Genomic DNA, 21,255 nt, shown 5'->3' with positions numbered 1-21,255 from the left:
AAGGCAGTTGGGCTGTTAGGTGCAGAGACATGAGGCAGGTTGACTCATAGCTGTTGTGCTGGAAAAGCTGTTCTGTGGAGACCACTCCTCCTGTGTTAGCTGTAACTGAGTCAGAAGAACAAATGCAGGAGCATGTGGCTACCTTGCTGATGCCGTGCAGCAACAGTCTCAAGGAACAAATTTGCAATCTTTTAAGAATTAAGTCATCCTGATTTTTGTCCTCTCCCCCTCTTATATTAGCCCTATGCTTCTTACATTAAATTTCTAAGTTAGTAATCTATAATTCATGTCATAGATAAGAATTTGCATGTAAATATTACTTTTTGTGTTGTTATGCTTAGAGCTAGTACCGTAGTAATACACCATGAAAATAAATATGAGAATTTTGAAATGTTTGCTGTGATAAAATCTGTTGTTCTGTAGCAGGACACAGATGAACTTTCAGGGTTAAAAAGAATATCCAGCTTGAGAGCAAATAATTTCTGGACCAGTGTCAGAATCTGCCACCCCAGTTTTCTTAGGAAAACATTGAATCCTGCCAGTACATGTTGCAAGATATGACCAATGTGACTTAAGAACTAAGAAGCAAATCTGCAAAATGCTGTTGGCTACATAGTATTGTTGGAATCTGAGATGGAAAAGACTTTTTTTTTTTTTTTTTTCAGTTCTCCTTTTGCCAGTCCAGCAAATTTAGTAAGGTTCAGTTCATGCTGCAAGGCTTTTTTTGTTCGGAAAGGCTTTTGAGCAACCATTACTTTTTGTATTTTATTTTTTTAATTTGTTGGCTGCTTGGGATTACTTGAGTACTTGTCAAGGGTGGGACATGTGTTTTAAGTGGATGTCAGAAGTGCTGCCGAAGCAAATGTTCTCTTAGTGTCTGATGGGTCCTAGTTTAGGGCTTTCATTCTGATTTCCAAGGCATGAAGTGATCAAGCGTTCGGTGACACAGAGTGATGTAGTCTTGTCTTCTGAGGCAGGGGACAACTGTGGTTCTGTGGAGTAACTCACGTAGTCACAGAGCTCATGTGGGAATATGGAAGCCAGGGACAAAATATGCTCTATCAGAGTAACCTAATATTTCTGAGTTCTTAATTAGGAGAATTTGGACCCTGTTCTTTTTCAGGGAATTGCAAACCTCTGACTTTGAGGTGGCAGTTCTACTAAGAGTGCCAGTCACCAAATGAAGTTGTTTCTATCTTGAACCGTTTTGGGATAGGGATAGAGACCATGTTAGGATGGAGCACCTTGGTTCCATGAAGAGTAAAATGTGCCAGATACTCCTTGAAATCCAGTGAGGATGTGTATTGCTTCTAAGTTTATGCAGAAAATTCTCCTAGACTACAGCAGTATGTGATAACGTTAACTCAACTAAATATCTACTGGTTGATATATTCCCCAATTAATTACATGACTGACATGTCTTGCTTTAATTGGTAGCCCTGCAGATAACAACACAAAATTGGTTTTCCTCCATTTTATACCACCAGTTGGCCATTGATGGGGGAAGGATATGAGGCCATCTTAATTTCACATCCTACCTAAAAATACACTTTTTAGGCCGACTAAGGAGATGATATTTTCTGACAGATGATATTATGGAGAAATGGAAGATTGTGCAGAGGACAACTTACAGAGGGGCTGAGCATATCATATTGCTTCACATATAGATACTATAGAAATTCTAGCTGTGCTGGAGTTTCTGCTTTTCGCTGAAGTTCTCTTTGTCTAGCAGTTGGTTTTTGTGCTTACCATGTTGGTACCAAATGCTTCTTCAGGGTTTCAGTTTTGTAGTAGACTATTAGGTGTGTTACTCTACGTACTAGAGTTAGAAAAGCCCTGTAGATCATTAACTTGTCCCCATTTCTAGGACAGGGTGGTCGTAGAAAAGGCTGATACTGTATTTGGCAATGGGTATTTTTGCCACTGATTGTGGTTCACATCTGAAGATTTCAGAAATAATCTTAGAAGATTTCATCTGTTAAGTAAAGTTACTTGGTTTCTTGATGGTGTACAAGCCTGGTTGAGGAAGACCAGACTCAGAAACCTCCACAGCTGTCCTGCCTGTTTTCCCACCAGTGTTTTGTACACTGCTTTGGTGGCCTTCTGGGGCCACATTTCAATAGGCTTGACCTGTTTGCTTCTTCATCCATCCATCTGGCTGGCTTTCTGCATGGGGGCCTAGTTTACTCCATTTTTTTCCCCTGTTTCTTCAGAAGGTGTCACAGAGTCTGTGCTCCTCATGGGTGGCCACGGCCGGCGTGGGGGGACAGGGGTGGTGGCGCTCGCAGGAAGCGCTGGCGGCTGGGCCCGGGTATCTTGGGCCGCGCATCCTGTCGGTTAAACCACGAGCAGGGGCGCAGATGCGCCAGAGATGGCAACAACGCTGCCTGCCCCAGGCAGCCATTGTGTAACCTGCTCTCTTGGCTGCGGCATGCTCTGCGCCCACGCGCCAGGGGCCTTGCTGTGCCTCCCAGACCCTTCTTTAGACACCTCAGAGTAAAGATTAGGGTTTATTCAGTTCAACAGAAAGCAGGACTTGAACTGGTGAAGCATGAATTGTATGAGAGTAACCATGAGAGTTGTCTTAACACAGCAAGAGCTGAGGTCTGGTGTTTTGTTTTCCACAGCTACCAGTGTGGGAGTTTGTAAATGCATCTGAGAAACAGGCAGGTTGGGCCTCAAGTTGTCCAATTTCACTAATATCTTTCTGGGCAGGTAATTGCTGTGTTACCTGACCAGCTTTTATTGTAAAATCTGACTTTCGAGTGGGCTTTTTTTTCCTTTTTAATTATTAATTTTTTCATCTCAATACACTTGTGGTTTTGAGACAGCTCTGGCTTTCAGTTAAACAGCTTTTTAGAAGTGCACAGAAAAAGCACGTAAAACCTTCTATTATAAACGATGTAAATTTTTAATTTAGGTTGCATGATTTCTGAAGATATTTGTTATTGCAACATAATTAATTTACTGAAATTAGAACTCTAGTAGTATCTACTCCAGCATCAGATTTTAGAGAACCGAGTACTCTGCACATGAAAATTATTTTAGAACTGAAACTGTGCATACATTTCAGTCTTTTTGTCTCATGTGGTGACCTTTTCTTCCTTATGTGACAGCATAGCTCCCAGAATATTGTTTTTTTCTCTTAAACTGTATGTTTGTTGACTAGCCAGCGTTGAGTAGGTATGTCTTTGCCATGTGATGTTTCTGTACTATATGCTCTTTAAAATAGAGGGTCTCACCTGAGGGATGCATTCCTCAGGGTAGGGAAGAGTAGAAAGGTTGTAGGGACAGTGAGATTGGATGGGTAAGGGGGTTTGGGGTTTTTTTGTTGCAGTGGGTTTAGGTTTTTTCCTCCTGCCTTGTGTTGGGCTGTGGGGCACTCTGCATCGCAGCCCACATGAGAGATTTTGCATACAGAGAAGAGCTGCTCTCACAGAGGCAGGCACCGCTCTGAGCTCCTGGTCCCCTGGGTTTCTGCAGGGCCAGGAGCCAGCACCACAAAGGCAAAACTCGACATTTTGCCTCTGTGAAAGGCACCAGCTCTCACATTTCTACCATAGCTGCACTGGACGCCTTTCACAGCGATGGGATGATTCTGCTGGCCTTTCTCACTTTCAGTTTTTGAGCACTGTTGTTCTCAGTACTGTCGTGTTTGAGAAAGGAAAGATACAAACAGGGCACAACCCCTGAGGGAGACGCATAGTAAAACCTGGACAAAACTGCTTGAAGTGTATGGCATCTTGAAAAAATGCATAGATTTGTGGGATTTTACCCACACCCAATTCTGATACTATTTCATTTAATCTATGGTCACAGTAAACCACTGAGACTTCACAGAAGCAGGTGAAATGTTAGACAACAGAAATGAAAAAATGAAAGGAGGGTGGAGGATAAATTAAAGAATGGATTAGAAACTATGTGAAACAGCCTGTCTCTTCATTACCTTGTTTATTGTACTAGTTAATCTTCTATCTATCATTCAGCTTTCCCTTGTGTTTTCTTCTTTTACTTTTTTTTGTTGCTTTTTTATTTTTATTTTTTTTTTAGTTCTTTATTGTGGGGGTTTTTACCATATAGCTTTTTGTTTGTTTCATTGGATTTTTTTGTTTTTGCTTTTTTGTTTGTTTATGTTTTGTTTGTTTTGTGGTGTAAGGTGTATTGTTATTTTTTTATCTTCTTTTTTCTTTTTTTCTTTTTTTTCCTCCTGACTCTGTATGGGTTGAATGTTGTACGGGGAGAGGAAAGGGTAGGGTGGAACTGATACATAAAAAACAATTCTGCCTCTGGTTCCTATGATAATTTGTGGGTTTTCATAACAGAGATGATGTCTGCTGAGGAGCTTCTTGCGTGATGAGGCTGTGGTGCTGCAAGAAAAGCTGGAATGTTTGTTTTCCCAGAGAACTAGACGAAAATTGTCAGAAGGCTGGAACAGTTGTCCTGTGAAGAAAATCTAAGAGAATAATAATTCTGAGGCAGGCAGCCCAGAAAAGAGAAGACTCCAGAGAGATCTTATTGCAGCCTTTCAGTGTATAGATGGGACTTATAAGACGGATAGAGACGTTTTACCGAGTCCTGTAGTGCCAGGAAAAGGGACAGTGGTTTTTGACTGAAAGAACATAGATTCAGATTGGACGTAAGAAAGACATTTTTGACAGTGGGGGTGGAGAGGCACTGGCACAGCTTGTTCAGAGAAGTTGTGGATGCCCTATCCGTGGAAGTGTTCAAGCTTAGGTTGGATGGCGCTGTGAGCAATGTGATCTAGTGACAGATGTCCTTGCTTCTGGCAGTAGGATTGGACTTCGATGATCTTCAAAGGTCCTTTCTAATTCAAACCATTTTCTGGTTCTCTGCATTGGGGCCTGCATCAACTCCTGATAATTTAGTGAAGTCAGATGTGACCTAAGGAAAGACCTTTCATCTTCAGGAGTTGAAACCTGCCTTTGCTCCCATTCATTATATGGAAAATTTAGAGTAGTCTCAGTCCTTTCTTATGGAAGTGTTAGAGGTTCTTAGACTGAAGGAAAGGTAGGAACAACCTTATCCTTATGGGTTAAAGTGGGAAAAGTTGCTGTAGGAGAAATATGTCTCCTCAGTTCCCCTTCTGTGTATGACACTGTAAGGGTTTCTCTTTTGGGAAGCATGAGTGTGCTTGTGCAACAGCCCCATTCAGACAATGCCTGAGAGAGGGGGCAAGTGCATGCTGAAATATTTGTATTACTCGCTCTGCAGAGCCGAGGGGAGGAAGAAAGAGGTCTCCAGGTTTGTGAGCCACTAGCTGAAGTGAAATTGTGCTGCTTTCTTTTGCAGAATGAGACCAAGTTGGGCACACAATTCAGCACAAGGTGATGGGGTGAATTTGCATTTTCCCCAGGTGATTTGGTTCCCCCCCCAGCCCTGCCTGCTGCCTTGCTTCCTCCCAGGGCAGTCAGGCTGGCTTACAGAGCCTAGTGGTAGGGGCTGCAGCTGGATGGCACAGGGACATGGGCAGCAGTCACCTCTGATGCCTTATTTAGTTCTGCAAAAGACATAGGAACATGAATGATGAAATAAGGAAGAAGTGAGGCTTGAATTTCTCTACACCTGGTTTGTGGGAGCTCTGAAAGTTTCCAGAATGCACTGATCCTGTAGGTGTTTTCATGCAACACTCATAAATTCTGTGCCAAGTTCATTTCATTAGCAGTGAATTTCTGTGTCTCCCAGGAGCCAGGTGTTTGCTCATATGAGAGTGACTTAGGCTTCAGTGTACACTTCCCCAGACATTACGAAATGAGAAATACTGGCCTGTCCAGACACTGCCTTCCCTGGAGGGACCTTTGCAGACCCTATTCCTTTTCCATAACACTCTTAAGAAAAATATTTTTGCTTTTTTATTTTAATCTTGTTGGTCTTTAAGTTGTGCTTTGTCACTGTTTGAAACCCCATGGTGGGAATTGTTAGTCTAACAACAAATCAGAAGATAATTTATATTCTCTTAATAGCCAAGTTCAATAGTTTGAAATTCCCTAGACTAATAGGCTCCCTTCTTAATCCCACCCCATGCAAATACTTTAGAACATGAATTTAGGCAACATTTATTTCTGTAAAAAGAAAAATGTTCAAATGGCATGGGAATATTGGTTTCTGTCTTATTCTGCATAGCTGCAAGTTAATGTATTTATTATTGTAATTATGCTGAACATCATGAAGCATATGCATTCTTAGAATAACCTGAATGAATATATTGCATTTCAGAGTGCATTACAATTGGGAGCTTAAAAGCCCAAAAAGCTAACTCTTAATTATGTCTTGAGTGAATGTTCTCCACTACAACTGTGTAAGCAGTCTCTCACCTTGAGGAGGTTTTAAAGTCATGATTTTAGATATTCCCTGTTTGGTTCTTTAATTAAGATTTTTTTCTGCATACTTTTGAATTACTTGGGTCTGTAACATGTTATGTCCTGGATAGATGTTCAGTACTGCAAAAACGTCTGTACTCTTCATACTGTTAATGCTGCTTCTCCAGTTCAGGCAGTCTTCAGCACCCCATTGATTTAACCCAGGAGTGGCTTTTGGGGAAGGGCAATACTGAACAAATAGGTGAAGGGCCTTGTTTTTAAAAAAGGCATTTGTTTTAAAAAAGGCATTCTTACTGTGCAGAATTAAGAAGCAAAGACACCATCATACTCCAAGTCCAGGGACTGGGGGATGAAAAGCTGCACGTCACCCAACAATGTGTGTTTGCAGCCCTGAAAGCCAATTGTATCCTGGCCTGCATCAAAAGCAGTGTGGACAGCAGGGTGAGGGATATGATTCTGCCCCTCTGCTCTGCTTTCTTAGGAGCCCAGACTTCTGTGCTTCTGTGAAAAGAACACAGTTCGGTGAATTTCTGACTCGGAACCTGGAAGGTAATGATTACCTTTTGAAAAGCTGGCTGAAATGAGACAAACATATGCAAGAGGGAAATAAGAACAGTATGGAAGAATTTGCCTCTGAAAATGTTGTTCTTAAGGCATATCAAGTGAGTAATGCTGAAGATGCTAGTAGGGAGAAAGAAGGAAAGATGATGACCAAGACTGGAGATAAAAAGCTCAAATCTGCAGCTTCTCTGCAGGGGTGAAGGAGTCATCTCTGGAAGGTTTAGAGACAAGTGAATTGTGTTGCTTCTTTCCATGTACAATGGGGAGATACTCAGTGTGTCTACAATGGATAAGATTATTGGTATAACCTGCACATAGAACTCTTTGTGCTATGTGCTCCACACCCTTAAGTAGTTGGCTGTCTAGTAACAAGGTGGTTTGTGTACCAAACAAGTTACAGCAAGAGCCTAAGGTCTGGGTTTTGTTGGTTTGGTTTTTTTTTCTTTGTTTTGTTTTTTGAAGTCCCTCTGGCTATGTAATACTCATATTTTCTAACCAAGACCATGTTCCTCCCTCCATGTCTCACTGCTCTGTGTGTGTGTTGGTACTTTCTTAAAGTTGTATCCCATCTGAAGCTCAGTTTTAGGCTAATGTTTTGAAAGTATTTGAATTCAGAGCAAACTGGTCAGCAGGTGACTTTGCTCCCTTTCCTGCATGGTGCAGATCTTACCTATTGTTTTTTACTTGAGAATATCTGGAGTATTTTGAAGGAACAGGAATTCCTTTTTGTCTTTTTCTTTGGTGAGCTGTGACGCTGGTACAAACTGCCCATGCAGAAAGCACGTCCCAGCTCAGAGCTGTGACTCATGCAGAGGGAAAATACACAGTTACAGCCTTCCAACCCAAATTAGCCTTCACCCTTCTACCTGTGAATTTAAAAGCTTATATCCATAATTTTCAATAAATTTCAATTGTTTTTGTTAGGCTTTGGGTGGTATGTGAGTTGCAGCTACAGTGGTCTGTAAATTATCATACACTGGAAATCAGACAGAAGATTTCACCTCAGAAAGGAGTAACAAACGTCTTGCTTTGGGAGACTCTTAAAGATGTGGTTTGTTTTAAGAGACCAAGTCTACTTGGCCTACATAAATGCTGTCTGAGCTACATTAAAAACCAAAGTTTTAAGCCAAAAATTTGGCTGTTTAAGTCAGAAATTAAGCTGAATGCTCTTGTGATAAAAAACTCCAGACAATTATATTAGAAAAGACAAACAGTCAAAAAGACTACCTCTGACTTGGAAATAAGTGAGAGGGAATTCAGAAATCTGACTGATGGCTCTGACTTCCCTGTGTGCAGCTGTTCTTTATCAGTCTGCCAGATTGTAGGTATGGTTTGGTACTTTGCACTTCTTAAATTACCTTCCATTGCCATTTCTACAGACTTTTGAATTAAGTAGTTCCACTTATGAGATATTAGGAAGTGTTACCACCTTTTCTTGGGTTTGGGCATTTTTGTTACTTTTTGGGGTTTTTGAATTTATATGAAAGCTCAGTGCAAGTATTTGTGATTTTGAGAGTAGGAGATGTGCCTTTATTTTTCCAAGAGATTTGCTGATGGAGATTTGTCTCTCCCATCCCAAACTCATGAGTAAATCCCTGCCTGTGTTAGGAATAATGTTGGACTCCCCAAGCCCTTGAAACCCAAAAATTCACAATACTACTTGCCTTAGTTCACTCATCAAACTATTTCAGAAAAAACTTGTGAAGAGGAGTAATCTCAGTTGTTGTGACTGAATAGGTGATAAAATGGACCTTTGGGGATGTTTAGCGAAGCTGTGTGTTGTGGCACTGTATAGGTGCTCTGGCTGGTTACAGAGAGAAATTATTGGAGAAAACAGGTGACTTCATGCCTGGTGCAAAAGTTCTCACTGATTTATTCCTGTGGTATATAAATGTGTGACTGAGTATTTAATTTCTTGTATTTATGGGTAAAGTTAAATGAGGATCTTTGTGGCAAATAGCTAAAAAGCTTCAGGCATGGTTTGCAAAAACATGTTTTAACTGATAAGCTTTATAAATAAGACTGAAATATGTCTCTGTATTTTACTCATGTGTCATTGTTAACCACAGTGCTAACAAGTATAAATAAAAGTGTTCTTGTAAATGAGTAGACTCTCAAAGACCAAAATGCTTGTCTAGTGCTGAGTTAGAGCAGCTTATAGGTAAGTATTAGTTGCAGTGCTTTGTGGTATGAGCTGTACTGTTTCTCATTACAAGCCCTCTTAGCCATTTATTTTTTTCTTTGCCTTGATTGGGTCTGCAATTCTTATCTAAAGGAGTAAAAGCTACTTAAGTAAAGAATTAATTTAATGCAGCATGTAATTAAAGTTCTTCTTGCGTCTTTCATCTCTAGTCTCTTGAGTTAGCTTGCTTGTAGGAGTGTAATGGTGTTCCACCCTATATTCTCAGCTTTAACAAAATGGACCACTGGTCCAAAGAAGAAGGATGCCTGAACAACCCTGGATGAGTTGTAAGAATATACATATTCATTTGTTAAAACTCTGTTTATGTCCAAGATGCATGATGAACATGTAGGAAAGCTAAGACACCTGTCATACAAGAACACATAAAATACCTTATGTAGTCCTCTGAAGCATTACCACTGTAGCTGATGGCCCAGGGATGGCCATACCTCTTGTGTAAAGAGGGAAATTGCTCCTTCTTTTGTTTCAGCATTGCAGGGTTTGACTTGCCACTGTCTAAATTATAGTCTGTGGAAATAGGGTTGGCAGGACACCTTCCAGAAAAGGAAGCTGGGCTAAAAGCTATCAGGGAGATGGTGGAACAGCCAAGCCCAGGGCAGCACCACGTGCTGGCTGGGCAGAAGGAAGCTGGTGATGCTGGGAGAGCTGTAGGCTGGAAACACCATCTCCTTGCGCCATTCCAGTTACGTGCTGGGAACACATCTGCCTGCCTCCTGCTCTAGCAGCAGGGTCTGAGGGGGGGCAAGGAATCCGTGGGATTACATGAACTTGAACCCAGAATGGGGATTGGGGTTTCTGAGACCCGCTGAGATAAGTGGCAAGTGCTTCCAGACCAGGGTTCTCGTTGGAGGTAGGGTCAGCAGGTGCAGGTTTGTTCTTGCCAGCATCTTGGGGCCTCTGTTCTTGGCGTAGCCTGCCTGTGTTCCGCAGTTCCTAAAATGAAATCTCACTGTATCCTGTAGCTGTGAGGTAAGAAGGAAAAATGATTCCTCTGCTGCAAATGTTTTGTAGGTGATAGAGTCTAGAATAAATGTTTCTTCTGTTGGTAGAAAGGGTTAAGCATTGGGGGCAACAGGTATAGGCAGACTTAGGTATGTGATATGTTCGACTGTTTTGCAAGGTGCTATAAATGTTGGCTCCCTGTAATCTGATACCGGGGCAGGACAGGCTAACCTAATGGAGGAAAATAGACAGCAATGCAAAAGAACTGGAAATTCAAGTCTAGCTGACTAATACCAGCCTGCTCCAGAGGCTTTTGACTGTTCATTTTGCTGACAGCTGACAGCAAATGAGAGGCAAACAACAGAAACATGGCCTAATCTGCTCTGTGTTCATACAGATTTTTTAAAGACACTGCAAAGGTAAGACCCTTTATATTTCTCAGCCTGGCACTTGCCAAATGCAACCTTGAACATAAACATCACTGACAAGAGCAAAGTACCAAACTGAGGCTTGAAGTCCAAGTCTGTGTGTTTGGGAAAGGGGAGGCCTCAGCAGGTTCTGTGTGGATTAGTTTGTGCCCCTTTCTGGCTGGTGGATATCAATTAAATTCAGATTTCTGAAATTGCTCAAGTACTCAAACACAGAAATGCAAATCACACAGCATTTCTATGGCTATGTCAGAGAGTAGTTTTGAACCTACTAAAATATTTTGTTTGTTGCTTTCAACAGTCCAGTTAGAACAGTTTTTTTTAAAAAAATGAATTGTAAAATGAAATCCACAGAATGCTAAAAATCTGTGTTGCAGAAGTTGTAATTGGATTTTTAATGAGCTGGTCCTGTAGCAACTTTTGCAGAATGCTGAAAAAGTCCTGTGGGAGTTTAACTCCCTAATCTAGAATTACTGATGCTTGGCTGGAAGAGGTTGCCTGGAATAAGAAACTTTTAAATAGAACTTGATCTCTGCTGGCCTCTTTTTTGTTTGTTTTCCTCTTTAATATATATGTGTGTGTGTGTATATATATATAGTGCTCATTTATAGTGCAGCTAAAAAAAAAATACTGTTTTTTGCCATCTTTTCTTCTTTGATAAATCTAACTTTTACATGCAGATGATTTAAAAATAATGACTGTTACTAATTTATGGGCAAGATAGTTTTTAGGGAGCGATTGACAGTTTTATGTCAGTATGGGGTACAGACTGGCAACTGGTAATTTGTGAAGTTTGGCATCCTTCCAAAGCAATTATATTTTGTTTCTCTGATCTTTCTTCCTCCCAGAGCCACTACTTCATTTTCCTGTGTGTATGTGTTAATCAAAAGAGCGAAATCTTTCAGGGTCAAACAGTTCTTCCCCCCTCCACCCCTCTTTTACAGGTTTCCTCATATCTTGTTTTAGCTGTCTTGGAGCTCAGTCCTTACGCTCTTTCTGTGTTGGGATCTTTCCCTTGGAAATCAGTGAAATTTGACTTATCTGCAGCTCTATTGTTACAGATGCTTATAGGCTTGTGGTCTTAATGCTTCATAAAAGGTGCTATTAAATGCCAGAAACCATTTAAAGGTGCCTTTTAAGATGTTTATTTTGTGTCACTGGAAAAATACATTTAGTTTGCAAAGATTTCTGAACTGGATTTAGGATTTCATAAATTTACTGTTTTCTGGGTATCTTTTTTTAAAACAGCTTTTTGAGATTTTCTGCAATTTAAAAAATAGGAAGATATATTTGATACTAATGTTACTTATTAATGCTGGTAATTTGATTATCTTGTTACAAGACATAAAACCAGTCCTGTCTCTGCAAATTTACAATTGGATAAAATAGCATGTACTAATTGTGGTAGGAGAAGAAGTAATGAGAGATCTTTTGTTTTCCTTTCTCTCCATAATTAGTATCACTTACCACTTGATGAGCTAGACTAAGTGGACATTTGCAGTGTCATATCCAGCTTGTAGTCCATCTATTCTGGTTTTGCAATGTTTAATATATTACTGTTTGTCTGGTGGAGACTATGTAAATCCAAAAGTGCGCAGTTAAGAGGTATAAAATGGCAGCAAAATCCTTCATTTAGAGATGTGATTGCAATCTGCAATATTGAAGGTTTGTCTTGTGTTAAGACAGCTCTTTTTCATTGTTTAAAAATAAATCCTTATGTAGTGGGGCTGGTTTGGTCTAATTACATTAAGCTGTTTTTAAAACATTTTACAATTTTCCTAAGCTTTTGACTTCTGTCATGTCTGTAGCAAGGAGTTTGAGCAAGTACCTCTAGGCTGATGCATTTTTAATTGCTTTCCTTTCATCCTTTCAAAACTAGTTGCTTCTTGACTTAATTGAATGTCTCCTTGTTCTCATTTCATTAGTTGAGAAATATGATCACCTGATTTTTTTTTCCTTTCTTTACCAATAGTGATGAATTAACTACAAAAGACAGAATCAAGGGGTAGACCAAGCTAGTGACTGCCAAGAGTTTTGGACCAGCAAACCACATTTCCCAGCCTTTGCATTTATGGGACATTAGCATGTTTGTTTACCATTATGCATTAGCAAGAGGAGTCTTTGCTATGAACGTTATGTTTTCATCTGGTCCTTGGATCCATATTACGTTGCTGAACAAGGCTATGCTTCCAGAAACATTCCCCATAACAAAACCTGATGGTTTTGTTAGGATAAGAGACCTTTAGGTAGCCCTACAGAGAATTCATAGAAGGATGGGCAGTCATGCTGTCAGTTGCCAGGGAGCTTGGTGTGATGGTGTGCTTGTGGCCAGCATTTTTGAGGTGGTAAAGGCCTGACTTATACTCCTCTCTCCTTTTTGATAATGGCTGTGCACAGATGTTAGCTTTCCAAGACCAAGATGTTCGTACTGCCCTGAGATATTGGTGCTGCTCCGTTCCCTGGCTGGAAAACAGACTGTGGAATTCTTTCAGGCTTGGCAAACCGTATGCTGACCCATGCACTGCCTGGGGGACACTGTCCTTTTAGATGTCCCCTTTTTTTGGAGGTGGGGGGGTGGGCAGTTCATCTTGCTTGTTTGGCTTTCGGTGGGTGAGAGAAGATCAAGCTAAGTATTTTCCCAGCAACACTGGGGTGTTGATGAGCAGCAGTGGGTGGAGGTGGCTGAACTGGAAGCAGCGAAGGAGGACTTTTGTAGATCCCCTTGTTGTATGGAGATGTGGGAGATTGTGGGGTATTTTTCTAATCTTTGGTAGGCAAAACAGCTGCACCAGAAGTTAAAAGTCAATTAGTAGTAGAAGGACACACATTTCATACATGTGCTTTGGTGTGTATGTAATGCACATGCACACGGATGTGAAGTGTTTTCATGCAACTGCAGCTGGTTTGTGTGTGCCTGGGTCCGTGTGTCCATGCAGGCAGGTTAGAGTAGGGGCTGTGCAGTGAAGCAATGCTATGTGGCTTTTATCTTCCTGTAGTTGAAATAAGTGATTTATCTGTGACCTGACGCATCAGTAACCCAAATTTCATTTGGGTTACTTTGAATTGAAACGTTTCAAAGCTGTATGAGTAGCCAGGTTATGGCTTGAACACTTCCAAAAATTTACTCTGCTCTTTTCTTTTTGGTGTCTAGTGTGCCAAAAGTCAGAAAGCTGCAAAATTATGTTTGAATCCACTAAACAGTTTTGACTGGGATGGAAGGAGAGCTGAGGGCTGGCAAGCAAGGAGGAAAAGAGGTCCAATCTCTCACATGATTTGGGGAGGAGAGGTGGGATGGAGTTGTCCCATCATGGGGGGATGGGTCATGTCCCATGTCCTTAACCTCTTCTTATAAAATGCAGCTAGTTATGAAAATGCAAAATTCAATTATTTTCATGCTTGGGGAGTAGGGAATCAGGAGTGGATTTGGACCCTCTATTCCCCCTGGAGTGTATTTGCTCCCTTGCTTTAGGTCAGCTAACTTTTCCTGTTGAGTTGGTTCTACTTTTCTGGAGCAAACATTGCAGAGAAGTGACTAAAACCCAGCCAGGCCTTTCCTTGTCTGATCAAATTAAGGGGGCTTGCTCTTAACAGATGCTCAAATACTTTTTTTTGGAGCTTAGGAGTTTCAGTACTAAAGCTGAGGAAAACCTGTCTCTCCTCAGTATCTTTTAGGTTGCTCTCTAGGCCTGGCCTATTGGTAATGGGCTGCTCTTTTGTTGCTACAGCATATATTAATTACTTACAGTGCTCTACATCCACACACCTACACTGATTTGGGGCTGCCTTGACACATTGAGCCTGCTGGTGAGAGAGGATACAGAGGAAAAAAATCCTCAACCATGCTTTAATTTTTTTCAGCTTTCCCAGCAGTGCTCTGCCAGGTTGCTGGGGTTGTGTACAACAGCTGTGTTACATAAATGTGCTGAATAAAAGGAACTTAAAAAATATGAGGGAACATGGGAGATTGGAAGAAAAGGGTTTTCAGGGGTGGGGGAGTTTGTAAACAGTGCTGGAGCCATTACTGTTAATAGTCTGGAAAGGAATCTTGCCTCAAATTAAATGTTCAGGCTAAAAGAGATAGTTACAAAAAAAAGAGATGAAAATGTGATTTTTTTAAATTATTTTTTATTTTTTTGTGATCGCAGAGAGCTTGTTGCTTGCATTTGTGTTTTTTGCTCTCTTTGGAGTAAACTTCTGTTTTTATGTCAAGTGGGTTCATTTAATTTCTTTGATACTGACTGGATTTTCTGTCAGTTTTGGGGTTTTATGCTTGTTCATATTTAAAAGATAAACCCTCTTACTCTTTGTCCTCCTTGCTGTATATGCACAGAGAGCTTGTGGTTTCCAGACAGGCTGCGAAACAGGGATTTATTGATAGTGATGATTTCTTTGTCCTTAATGAAAGCTCAGCAAAGGTCACTCTCTTGGCTTTTATTATGTCAGCTGCCCTTTGCACAGTTTGCCCTAGGCAGCATGGATGCTCTCAGAAGACTTGAGTCTGTTCCTTATGTTGTTTCTTTCCTTCGTCAGTGCTACCCTCTTAACCATGTTGTTTTTCTATCTCCTTTAATTTGTGTGAGCAGTTGAAATACTGAGCCTTCAGAAACTTTTTGTGCCAAGTGATATATATTAATTTATTCTTTTTGTCATTTCATCAATGCAGATGCCTTGAGTCTAAGGACATGTTTCAAATCCCTTGTCCTGTGAAAATTTGTAGTATTACTGAATACTAAAAATTAATCTATGAAGAATGACACAGAATACTAAACTGTTAACATTTATGCTTGGTGTGGACTATATATAAAGATTGTTTTTGGTCTGGGATTTCTGCGTTGACAACTACAATATCATTCAGGTTTGCCCTCCTTTTTAAGAAAACCTGACTTATGATGATACTTGTTCATTATCTTAAAGGGATGTTACTCTTCAGAAGGTGAACTGACTCTGGGTTGAACGTGGTGGTTCTACCAGTGGCTAACCTCCACTGCTAGAATAGAGTTAGAAATTTGAGTGAAATGGTGTGGTTTCCATCCATGTGTTTGTCCTCACCTGAAATGGTTTTTGGTCCTTCTGTTCAGATTTCCAGGTGATATCTTTAATCTTCTCTTTCCTCTCATTCAGTCCCCTCTTTTCCCTGTATCCAAGATTGTGTAGAGAAGGGGAGGTTCACCTTGGCATTTCTGTTAAGTCACAACTCTGATATTTCTAGGCTAGTGCTAATGCTGCAGACTGTCTTAGGAAGTCAGTGGGGAATTACAGTATCAAGTGTTTTGTCCCTGTGTTGAATGAGTGGAGCTGTTTCATCAGTACTGAGAATTCAGATCTGCACTTGAATCTTAAACCAGCTAAGCTGGTTTTATTTTAAATGTAAAAATGATCTTATTAATTTCATGAGAAAGGCAGTGCAGGATGATTACAGTCATCTTTAGTAACCCTAAATGGGACTGGATCCAGTAGCTTTCTGGAGGCATCTTTCAGCTCATCTGGGATGCTCTCAGTACCAAGACTTGAGTTTTCTAAGCTCACAGCTGACCTTTAGCAAATTTTTGGGTTTCTGTCTGGTACTGTGATGCCTGCTACGCCTGCTCCAGTGTGGTGCCATTATCTTATTTTGGTGTTCTACATTACAGTGCTTGATTGAGGTAGTGTGGCCTATACTGGCTCATATTATCAAGATTTGAAGGAGAATTTGTGGATTCCAACACAGAGCCTAAATGCAATATTGCAGCTTCACCATTGGGACCAAAAACATTGGTTCTGGAGGTATTTATTAGAAGCTTTGTTGAACTATCTCAGTTAGTCCTCAATGGGTTAGGATTAACTGAGGGGTCTAAATGGTGAAGAGTGGTGGTGAAAAAGTTATGATGTCTAATTGATGTCTAGGACAGAATGCTACAGTGCATCTTCTGGGATACCAGAGTAGCATGTACTAAGGCTTAGATTAACTGAATGTGCTTTTTGACAGTCTGATTGAGGAGCTTGTTTCTAGATGTTGAAATCAGTGGATGAGGGGAGTTTCCAGGCATATTGAAATAATTTGAGTTCAGTTTCAAGGATTAAGCAGAATTAAGAAGTTTGTTTATATTGTTGTGTCTTAATGGTGCTTTTTATAATATATTTGTACAACAATTAGTAAAAATGAAAGCAAAACGTTACTTCCTCTGTAGTTCTGAAAATTCGATGTAAAATTTATCATAATATGTATTGGGTTCCCTTTCTCTTAGGATTATTTGTGTGTAGTCAAGTTTACGGTGTATTTGAATAGAATTTACACATTTTATGCTCTTTGCTAATAACTTATTTTCTATTTGTAGATGTATAAAAAATCAGGCAGGGGATAAGAGGCATTAAACAGCAAAAACAATAGTTGTGTTTGTGGTAGCCTATAAAAAGCAGGACCCTCCGATAGCTGGAAGAATGAAAGCACACTTTATAAAACTAGATGTGAAGGAAAATATAGCTGCTTTAGAATTCTGCTGACTTCTGTGAAGAGCTGCTCTTGTTTTCTATATGGCAAAGAAAGTGATATAGATCAAAGGAAAGCACTTTTGCAATGTTGTGCTGTGCTATTGTTGCCCAATGGAGATTATTCACTATTACTCTACACTACAACAGAAGTAATGAAAAAATATTGTGCAAACAGTAGCAGTCTGAGTCCCCAAGCTTTATAAGGTTAGGTATAAAAGCTCACTAAAGCCTGTTCACTTGTCTTTGGATTTGGTACTAATGTTGTGGTTAGACGTTTCTCTTCTGAAAAGAGTATATCACTTGACTTTATCTATAGAGCCCTTGGTGGTTTTGGGGATGGGGTGTAGGGGAGAAGGAACAGTCTCACATCACTGTATCACAGCAGTGCAGAACTCATAAAACAGCTTTTGATAGACCATTCCTACAGCGGCATCAGGTGATTAGGAGTTCCATGTTAGCATAAAGTGTGACTGGTTTAAGCAGTGTTTGGATCAAATTACATTACACTTCTGCAGTCTCTTAAGTTATATTAAATCACAATAATTTGTTTTGCATTGAGAATTTAGTTGTTTCTTTTTTTAAAATAAAAAGTAAGGAAATATATTATGGCTTTTAGTAAGTTTACTGCCACACATTTTGGATCTTAGACATTTAGTGTACATTTTGGTATTGTAGTATCTACTGTAAAATATTAATGTTTTATAGAATAATGAATAATCTGGCACTAATAGAAGAAAATGTCAGTTCCCAGTGCACATGGAGAACTTTTAAAATTTTTGGGGTAGCTTGACCTCCAGTTTTTCTTAAATTTAAGAGCTTACTGGGTAGCCTATGTCTCCAACATGTCTTTTATCACAATTTTACATTGACTCTATTAGTTGTCATTGACCTTAGAAAGTTACTGGGTCTTTAGAACTTGTAGCCTTGTTGATACATGTGGCTTCAGTCAGTGTAATGTCCATGATTATAAGCCCTTGCAGTATTCTGGCTGTGGACAATTAGCTTAACCCCCATTTAAACAGAAGTCTCCATCTGGATGACTGAGGAGGTTCTTGTATTTCCTTATTTGCCTTATGAGCCTTTATAGTGAAGTTGCTCTTCACTGATTAGAGGGTGTGACTTAAAATATTATTTAATCTTCTTAGACAGTTACAATTTATTCCTAAGCAGGAACCAAAATAGAAGTTGTACTTAAATAAATTCCCATACCTGTCTTCTCTTCTGAAAAAGTTAGTATATCCCTGTTGGCATAGATCGGCCCACTTAAATTGCTGTATGTAAGGCAATATTAGACTCTATATTATATAGTTATATACTTTATTTTCAGGCTGGTAGGAGTCTAGGATGGGCTAAGCTGTGCTTACTCCCACAATGTTGGGATTGTGTATCTGCTTCCTAATGGCATCCACGTCTTCTAAAAGGCAAGGCCAAATAATTAGATTTAGGGAAGTCACCCAGGATTATATGGTTGCATGTAATGCTTTCAGTGCCATAACCCTGCCCAAGTGTGGTGAAAGTCTTGTTAAGTATTTAAGTCAGCCAGTAAAATGGCAAGTGCTGAGGTTGAAATGGTTCCTTACAGCACTTCCTGCTCTGTTCATGCCTGCAACTCTCATTAAAGCAAATATTCTGTAGCTAAGGTTGTGGCTACTATTACAAACCTTTTAACAGCTAATTAGAGTGTGCTTTGGAAGTTGGGGAGGTTCTCCTGTTTGCATAATCTTGGGTTTCCTTGTTTCTTAGAAAGGTAGGATCTAGTGACTTAAATGCCTGAATGCTCTGCCATCACTACTTAGGAATTTGGGAATACCACAAATCTATACAGGAAAAACAGCTGTTACATTTCCTAGAGTGAGGGAGTACAAGTCTCTGACATGATCCTCCCTAATTAAACTGCTTGGCACTGGGGAGAGGAAGATGCTCTTCATTTTTTTGAGTTTCAGCCTACTGCAAGAAGAAGGTGAAGTTAAACCTCCTGTACAAAGGAAGATGCTAATCATCATGAATGGCACTGACATGTATTTTCCTGGGGGTCTCGCTCTGGATGGGTACATGTTAGACCTCTGTCCCTTATTCTTTTGTCACAGCAGCTCTTAATCAAAGGCAGTTTAAAGAATTCTGCTCAAAACACTAGGAACCACGCATTTTTCTCCCTTTAAAATACACTGATTTTAATTACTAGGCACCAACATACTCCTTAAGTTCCTAATTTTAGACACCTGTTCCCATTACTATTTTGAAATTATAGACTTTTTAAGTAATGTCTGGGTCACCTGAGCTGTATACGAAGAGTTCTTTCTGCACTTGCCTCTTTCCCCAGAGGTGGTACAGCTTCCTATTGGTCAGCTCAGCCCTAACCGTGTTTACCTTTGGCACCTACAAGTAAGTAACAGCATGGGAGCTGTAGGCACACATCCCTTCACTGAAGCTGTTTACATTCTGTAGTTGGGGATTTTTTTCTTTGTACTGTGCAGTTTTTTTGATGGTACTAATTTGCCGTGACGTGGTCAGTACTGTTTCCTTCCGGCTGCTTGCGAGCCTCTGGTAGAGATAAGGGTACATTTACAGTGCATCTTTAACATTCATGTAGAATGCAGGCATTCTCTGCATTGTGAAAAGAATTTATTTATTGGTTTCGTCATTTTGACATGGGGATTCAACTTCCAGAGAATTTCACTTGCAAAACAACAACCTTGCTAAATTTGAACTGTGTGTGAAGAAGAAATACTATATACTATGATATACTTGGGATGTCCTACAGCCGAGTAGGTCGGCCTGAATTTTTATTTTTACTTTGAATAAACTGTGAAGATAGGAGATACTAAATAATGTGAAAACTGCATATCTGAGTCATATGAAAAAATGGATTTTCTTTTTGTTAACTTTTTAAACTTTTCCTTAGTCTCATGCTTTTAATATGAAACACTTTGAAACTGATGTCTTATTTCCTGAAACAGTTCTGTTTCAGGTAATGAAAGCTCTTGTACATTAATCAGTAAAAGTAACACCTTTGGAGACACAAAAGTGTCTGACTTCCTTGTATGTAGATAGAACAGTTTAATACATGGAGAGCTTTATTGCCACTGCTACTATTTCACATTGCTAAAATAACAGTTTTTTAATGATTTTTTTTTTTTTATTCCCTCCACAGTGGTAAAGGCTATCGAGGTGGGAAGAACAACTCAGGAAAGGATTTGCCTTGGTTTGTTTTGCTTTGAGAAAACAAGAGCCCAGGAACACTGATGATCTAAGAAACAGACACATTGATACTCAATTCATTTTGTGAACCTGCCTTTCTGCCCAGCTGGACCTCTGTTCTTTCACATTCAAGAACGTTTTTCTTTGTATGTGGAGCTGAGACCTGGGAATGCGTTATTATGGCAGCAGTTGTACAGCAGAATGAGCTCGTGTTTGAATTTGCCAGCAACGTCATGGAGGATGAGCAGCAGGTATGGGATGGTGTAAGAAACCATATTTGTACAAGTTGGTGCTAAGAGTTTTATGAAACACGAGGAAAAAATGTGGTGTAAAACACAAAAGGGAAACATTGAGGTCATTATTGTTGCAGCAGATCTTTGTGCTCTTTCAAAAGCTTCCTGTTGCTTCCTGTAACTTGCATGCGCGGAACAGAAATTGGTTGAAATGTTATAACCTCTGCAGTATTGCAGAGACATCCTCCTCCAAAAATATTTTTCCTGTTTTGCTGATTTGTGCCCGTAGAATCCATGAATGTATGATGTAGAATTCCCAAAATTACTGTGCTTTATAGTTTTAACTTCTCTAGTGTGCTAGGATAAAATTCTGAGTGGAAGTAATGGTTGCACTGCAGGTGACTGGAAGGGGCAGTATGTACCTCCTCACTGTTATTTACAGATTGTTTTCTAAATTGTATTACTGCATGCTGGTTATTCAGAAATCAGCTTGAAAGTAATTTAAATTGGTTTTTTTACACTACAGGGAAAATATGTCAGTTTCTACCTGAGCAGACTCTCAGTTAGGTGTTGAGTATTTAAACCACATCCTGTGAGTGTTGAAGCTTCAGTGTAGGATTCCTATTGTAAAAATCATGTGGCTTCTCTATAGATGGCGGTTAATGTTAGAGCTTGCACTTATTAACAAGTAATAAGGTGCCTGAGCCTTTTTAAAAGGCTAAGTGCCATGGCAAACTGTTCTTTTTTGTTAATGTAAAAAGCATTTATTCTCCTCTCTTAAAAAAAACTGAAACTTAAAAAAAAGCTTTTGGCTTTATAATCTTGTCTCTGGTTTTCTGTATGGCTTAATATCTGGCTGGGTCACTGGCCTGTTTCTGCTGCCA

General features: G+C 39.8%; 1 protein-coding gene across 6 annotated transcripts in view; it reads left to right on the top strand.

Moving 5' to 3' along the window:
- ELF1 (E74 like ETS transcription factor 1) overlaps window positions 1-21,255 on the top strand; it is an 83,318-nt gene that overhangs the window by 26,948 nt on the left and 35,115 nt on the right. For 4 of the 6 annotated variants that reach the window (XM_015619132.2, XM_015619138.3, XM_015619158.2 and 1 more), the window contains one exon: window positions 20,092-20,389. In XM_015619132.2, the coding sequence (XP_015474618.1) occupies window positions 20,318-20,389 (72 nt within the window). In that variant the 5' untranslated portion in view covers window positions 20,092-20,317. Of the gene's footprint in view, window positions 1-19,690; window positions 19,710-20,091; window positions 20,390-21,255 lie in introns of those variants that run through there. The other 2 variants (XM_033514516.1, XM_033514520.1) reach the window with 2 other exon arrangements.

This window comes from Parus major, chromosome 1 (genome assembly GCF_001522545.3).
Source record: "Parus major isolate Abel chromosome 1, Parus_major1.1, whole genome shotgun sequence".
Classification (NCBI taxonomy): domain Eukaryota; kingdom Metazoa; phylum Chordata; class Aves; order Passeriformes; family Paridae; genus Parus; species Parus major.
The sequence above is the reverse complement of the archived record's forward strand: the minus strand, read 5'-3'. Positions and strand labels throughout refer to the sequence as shown.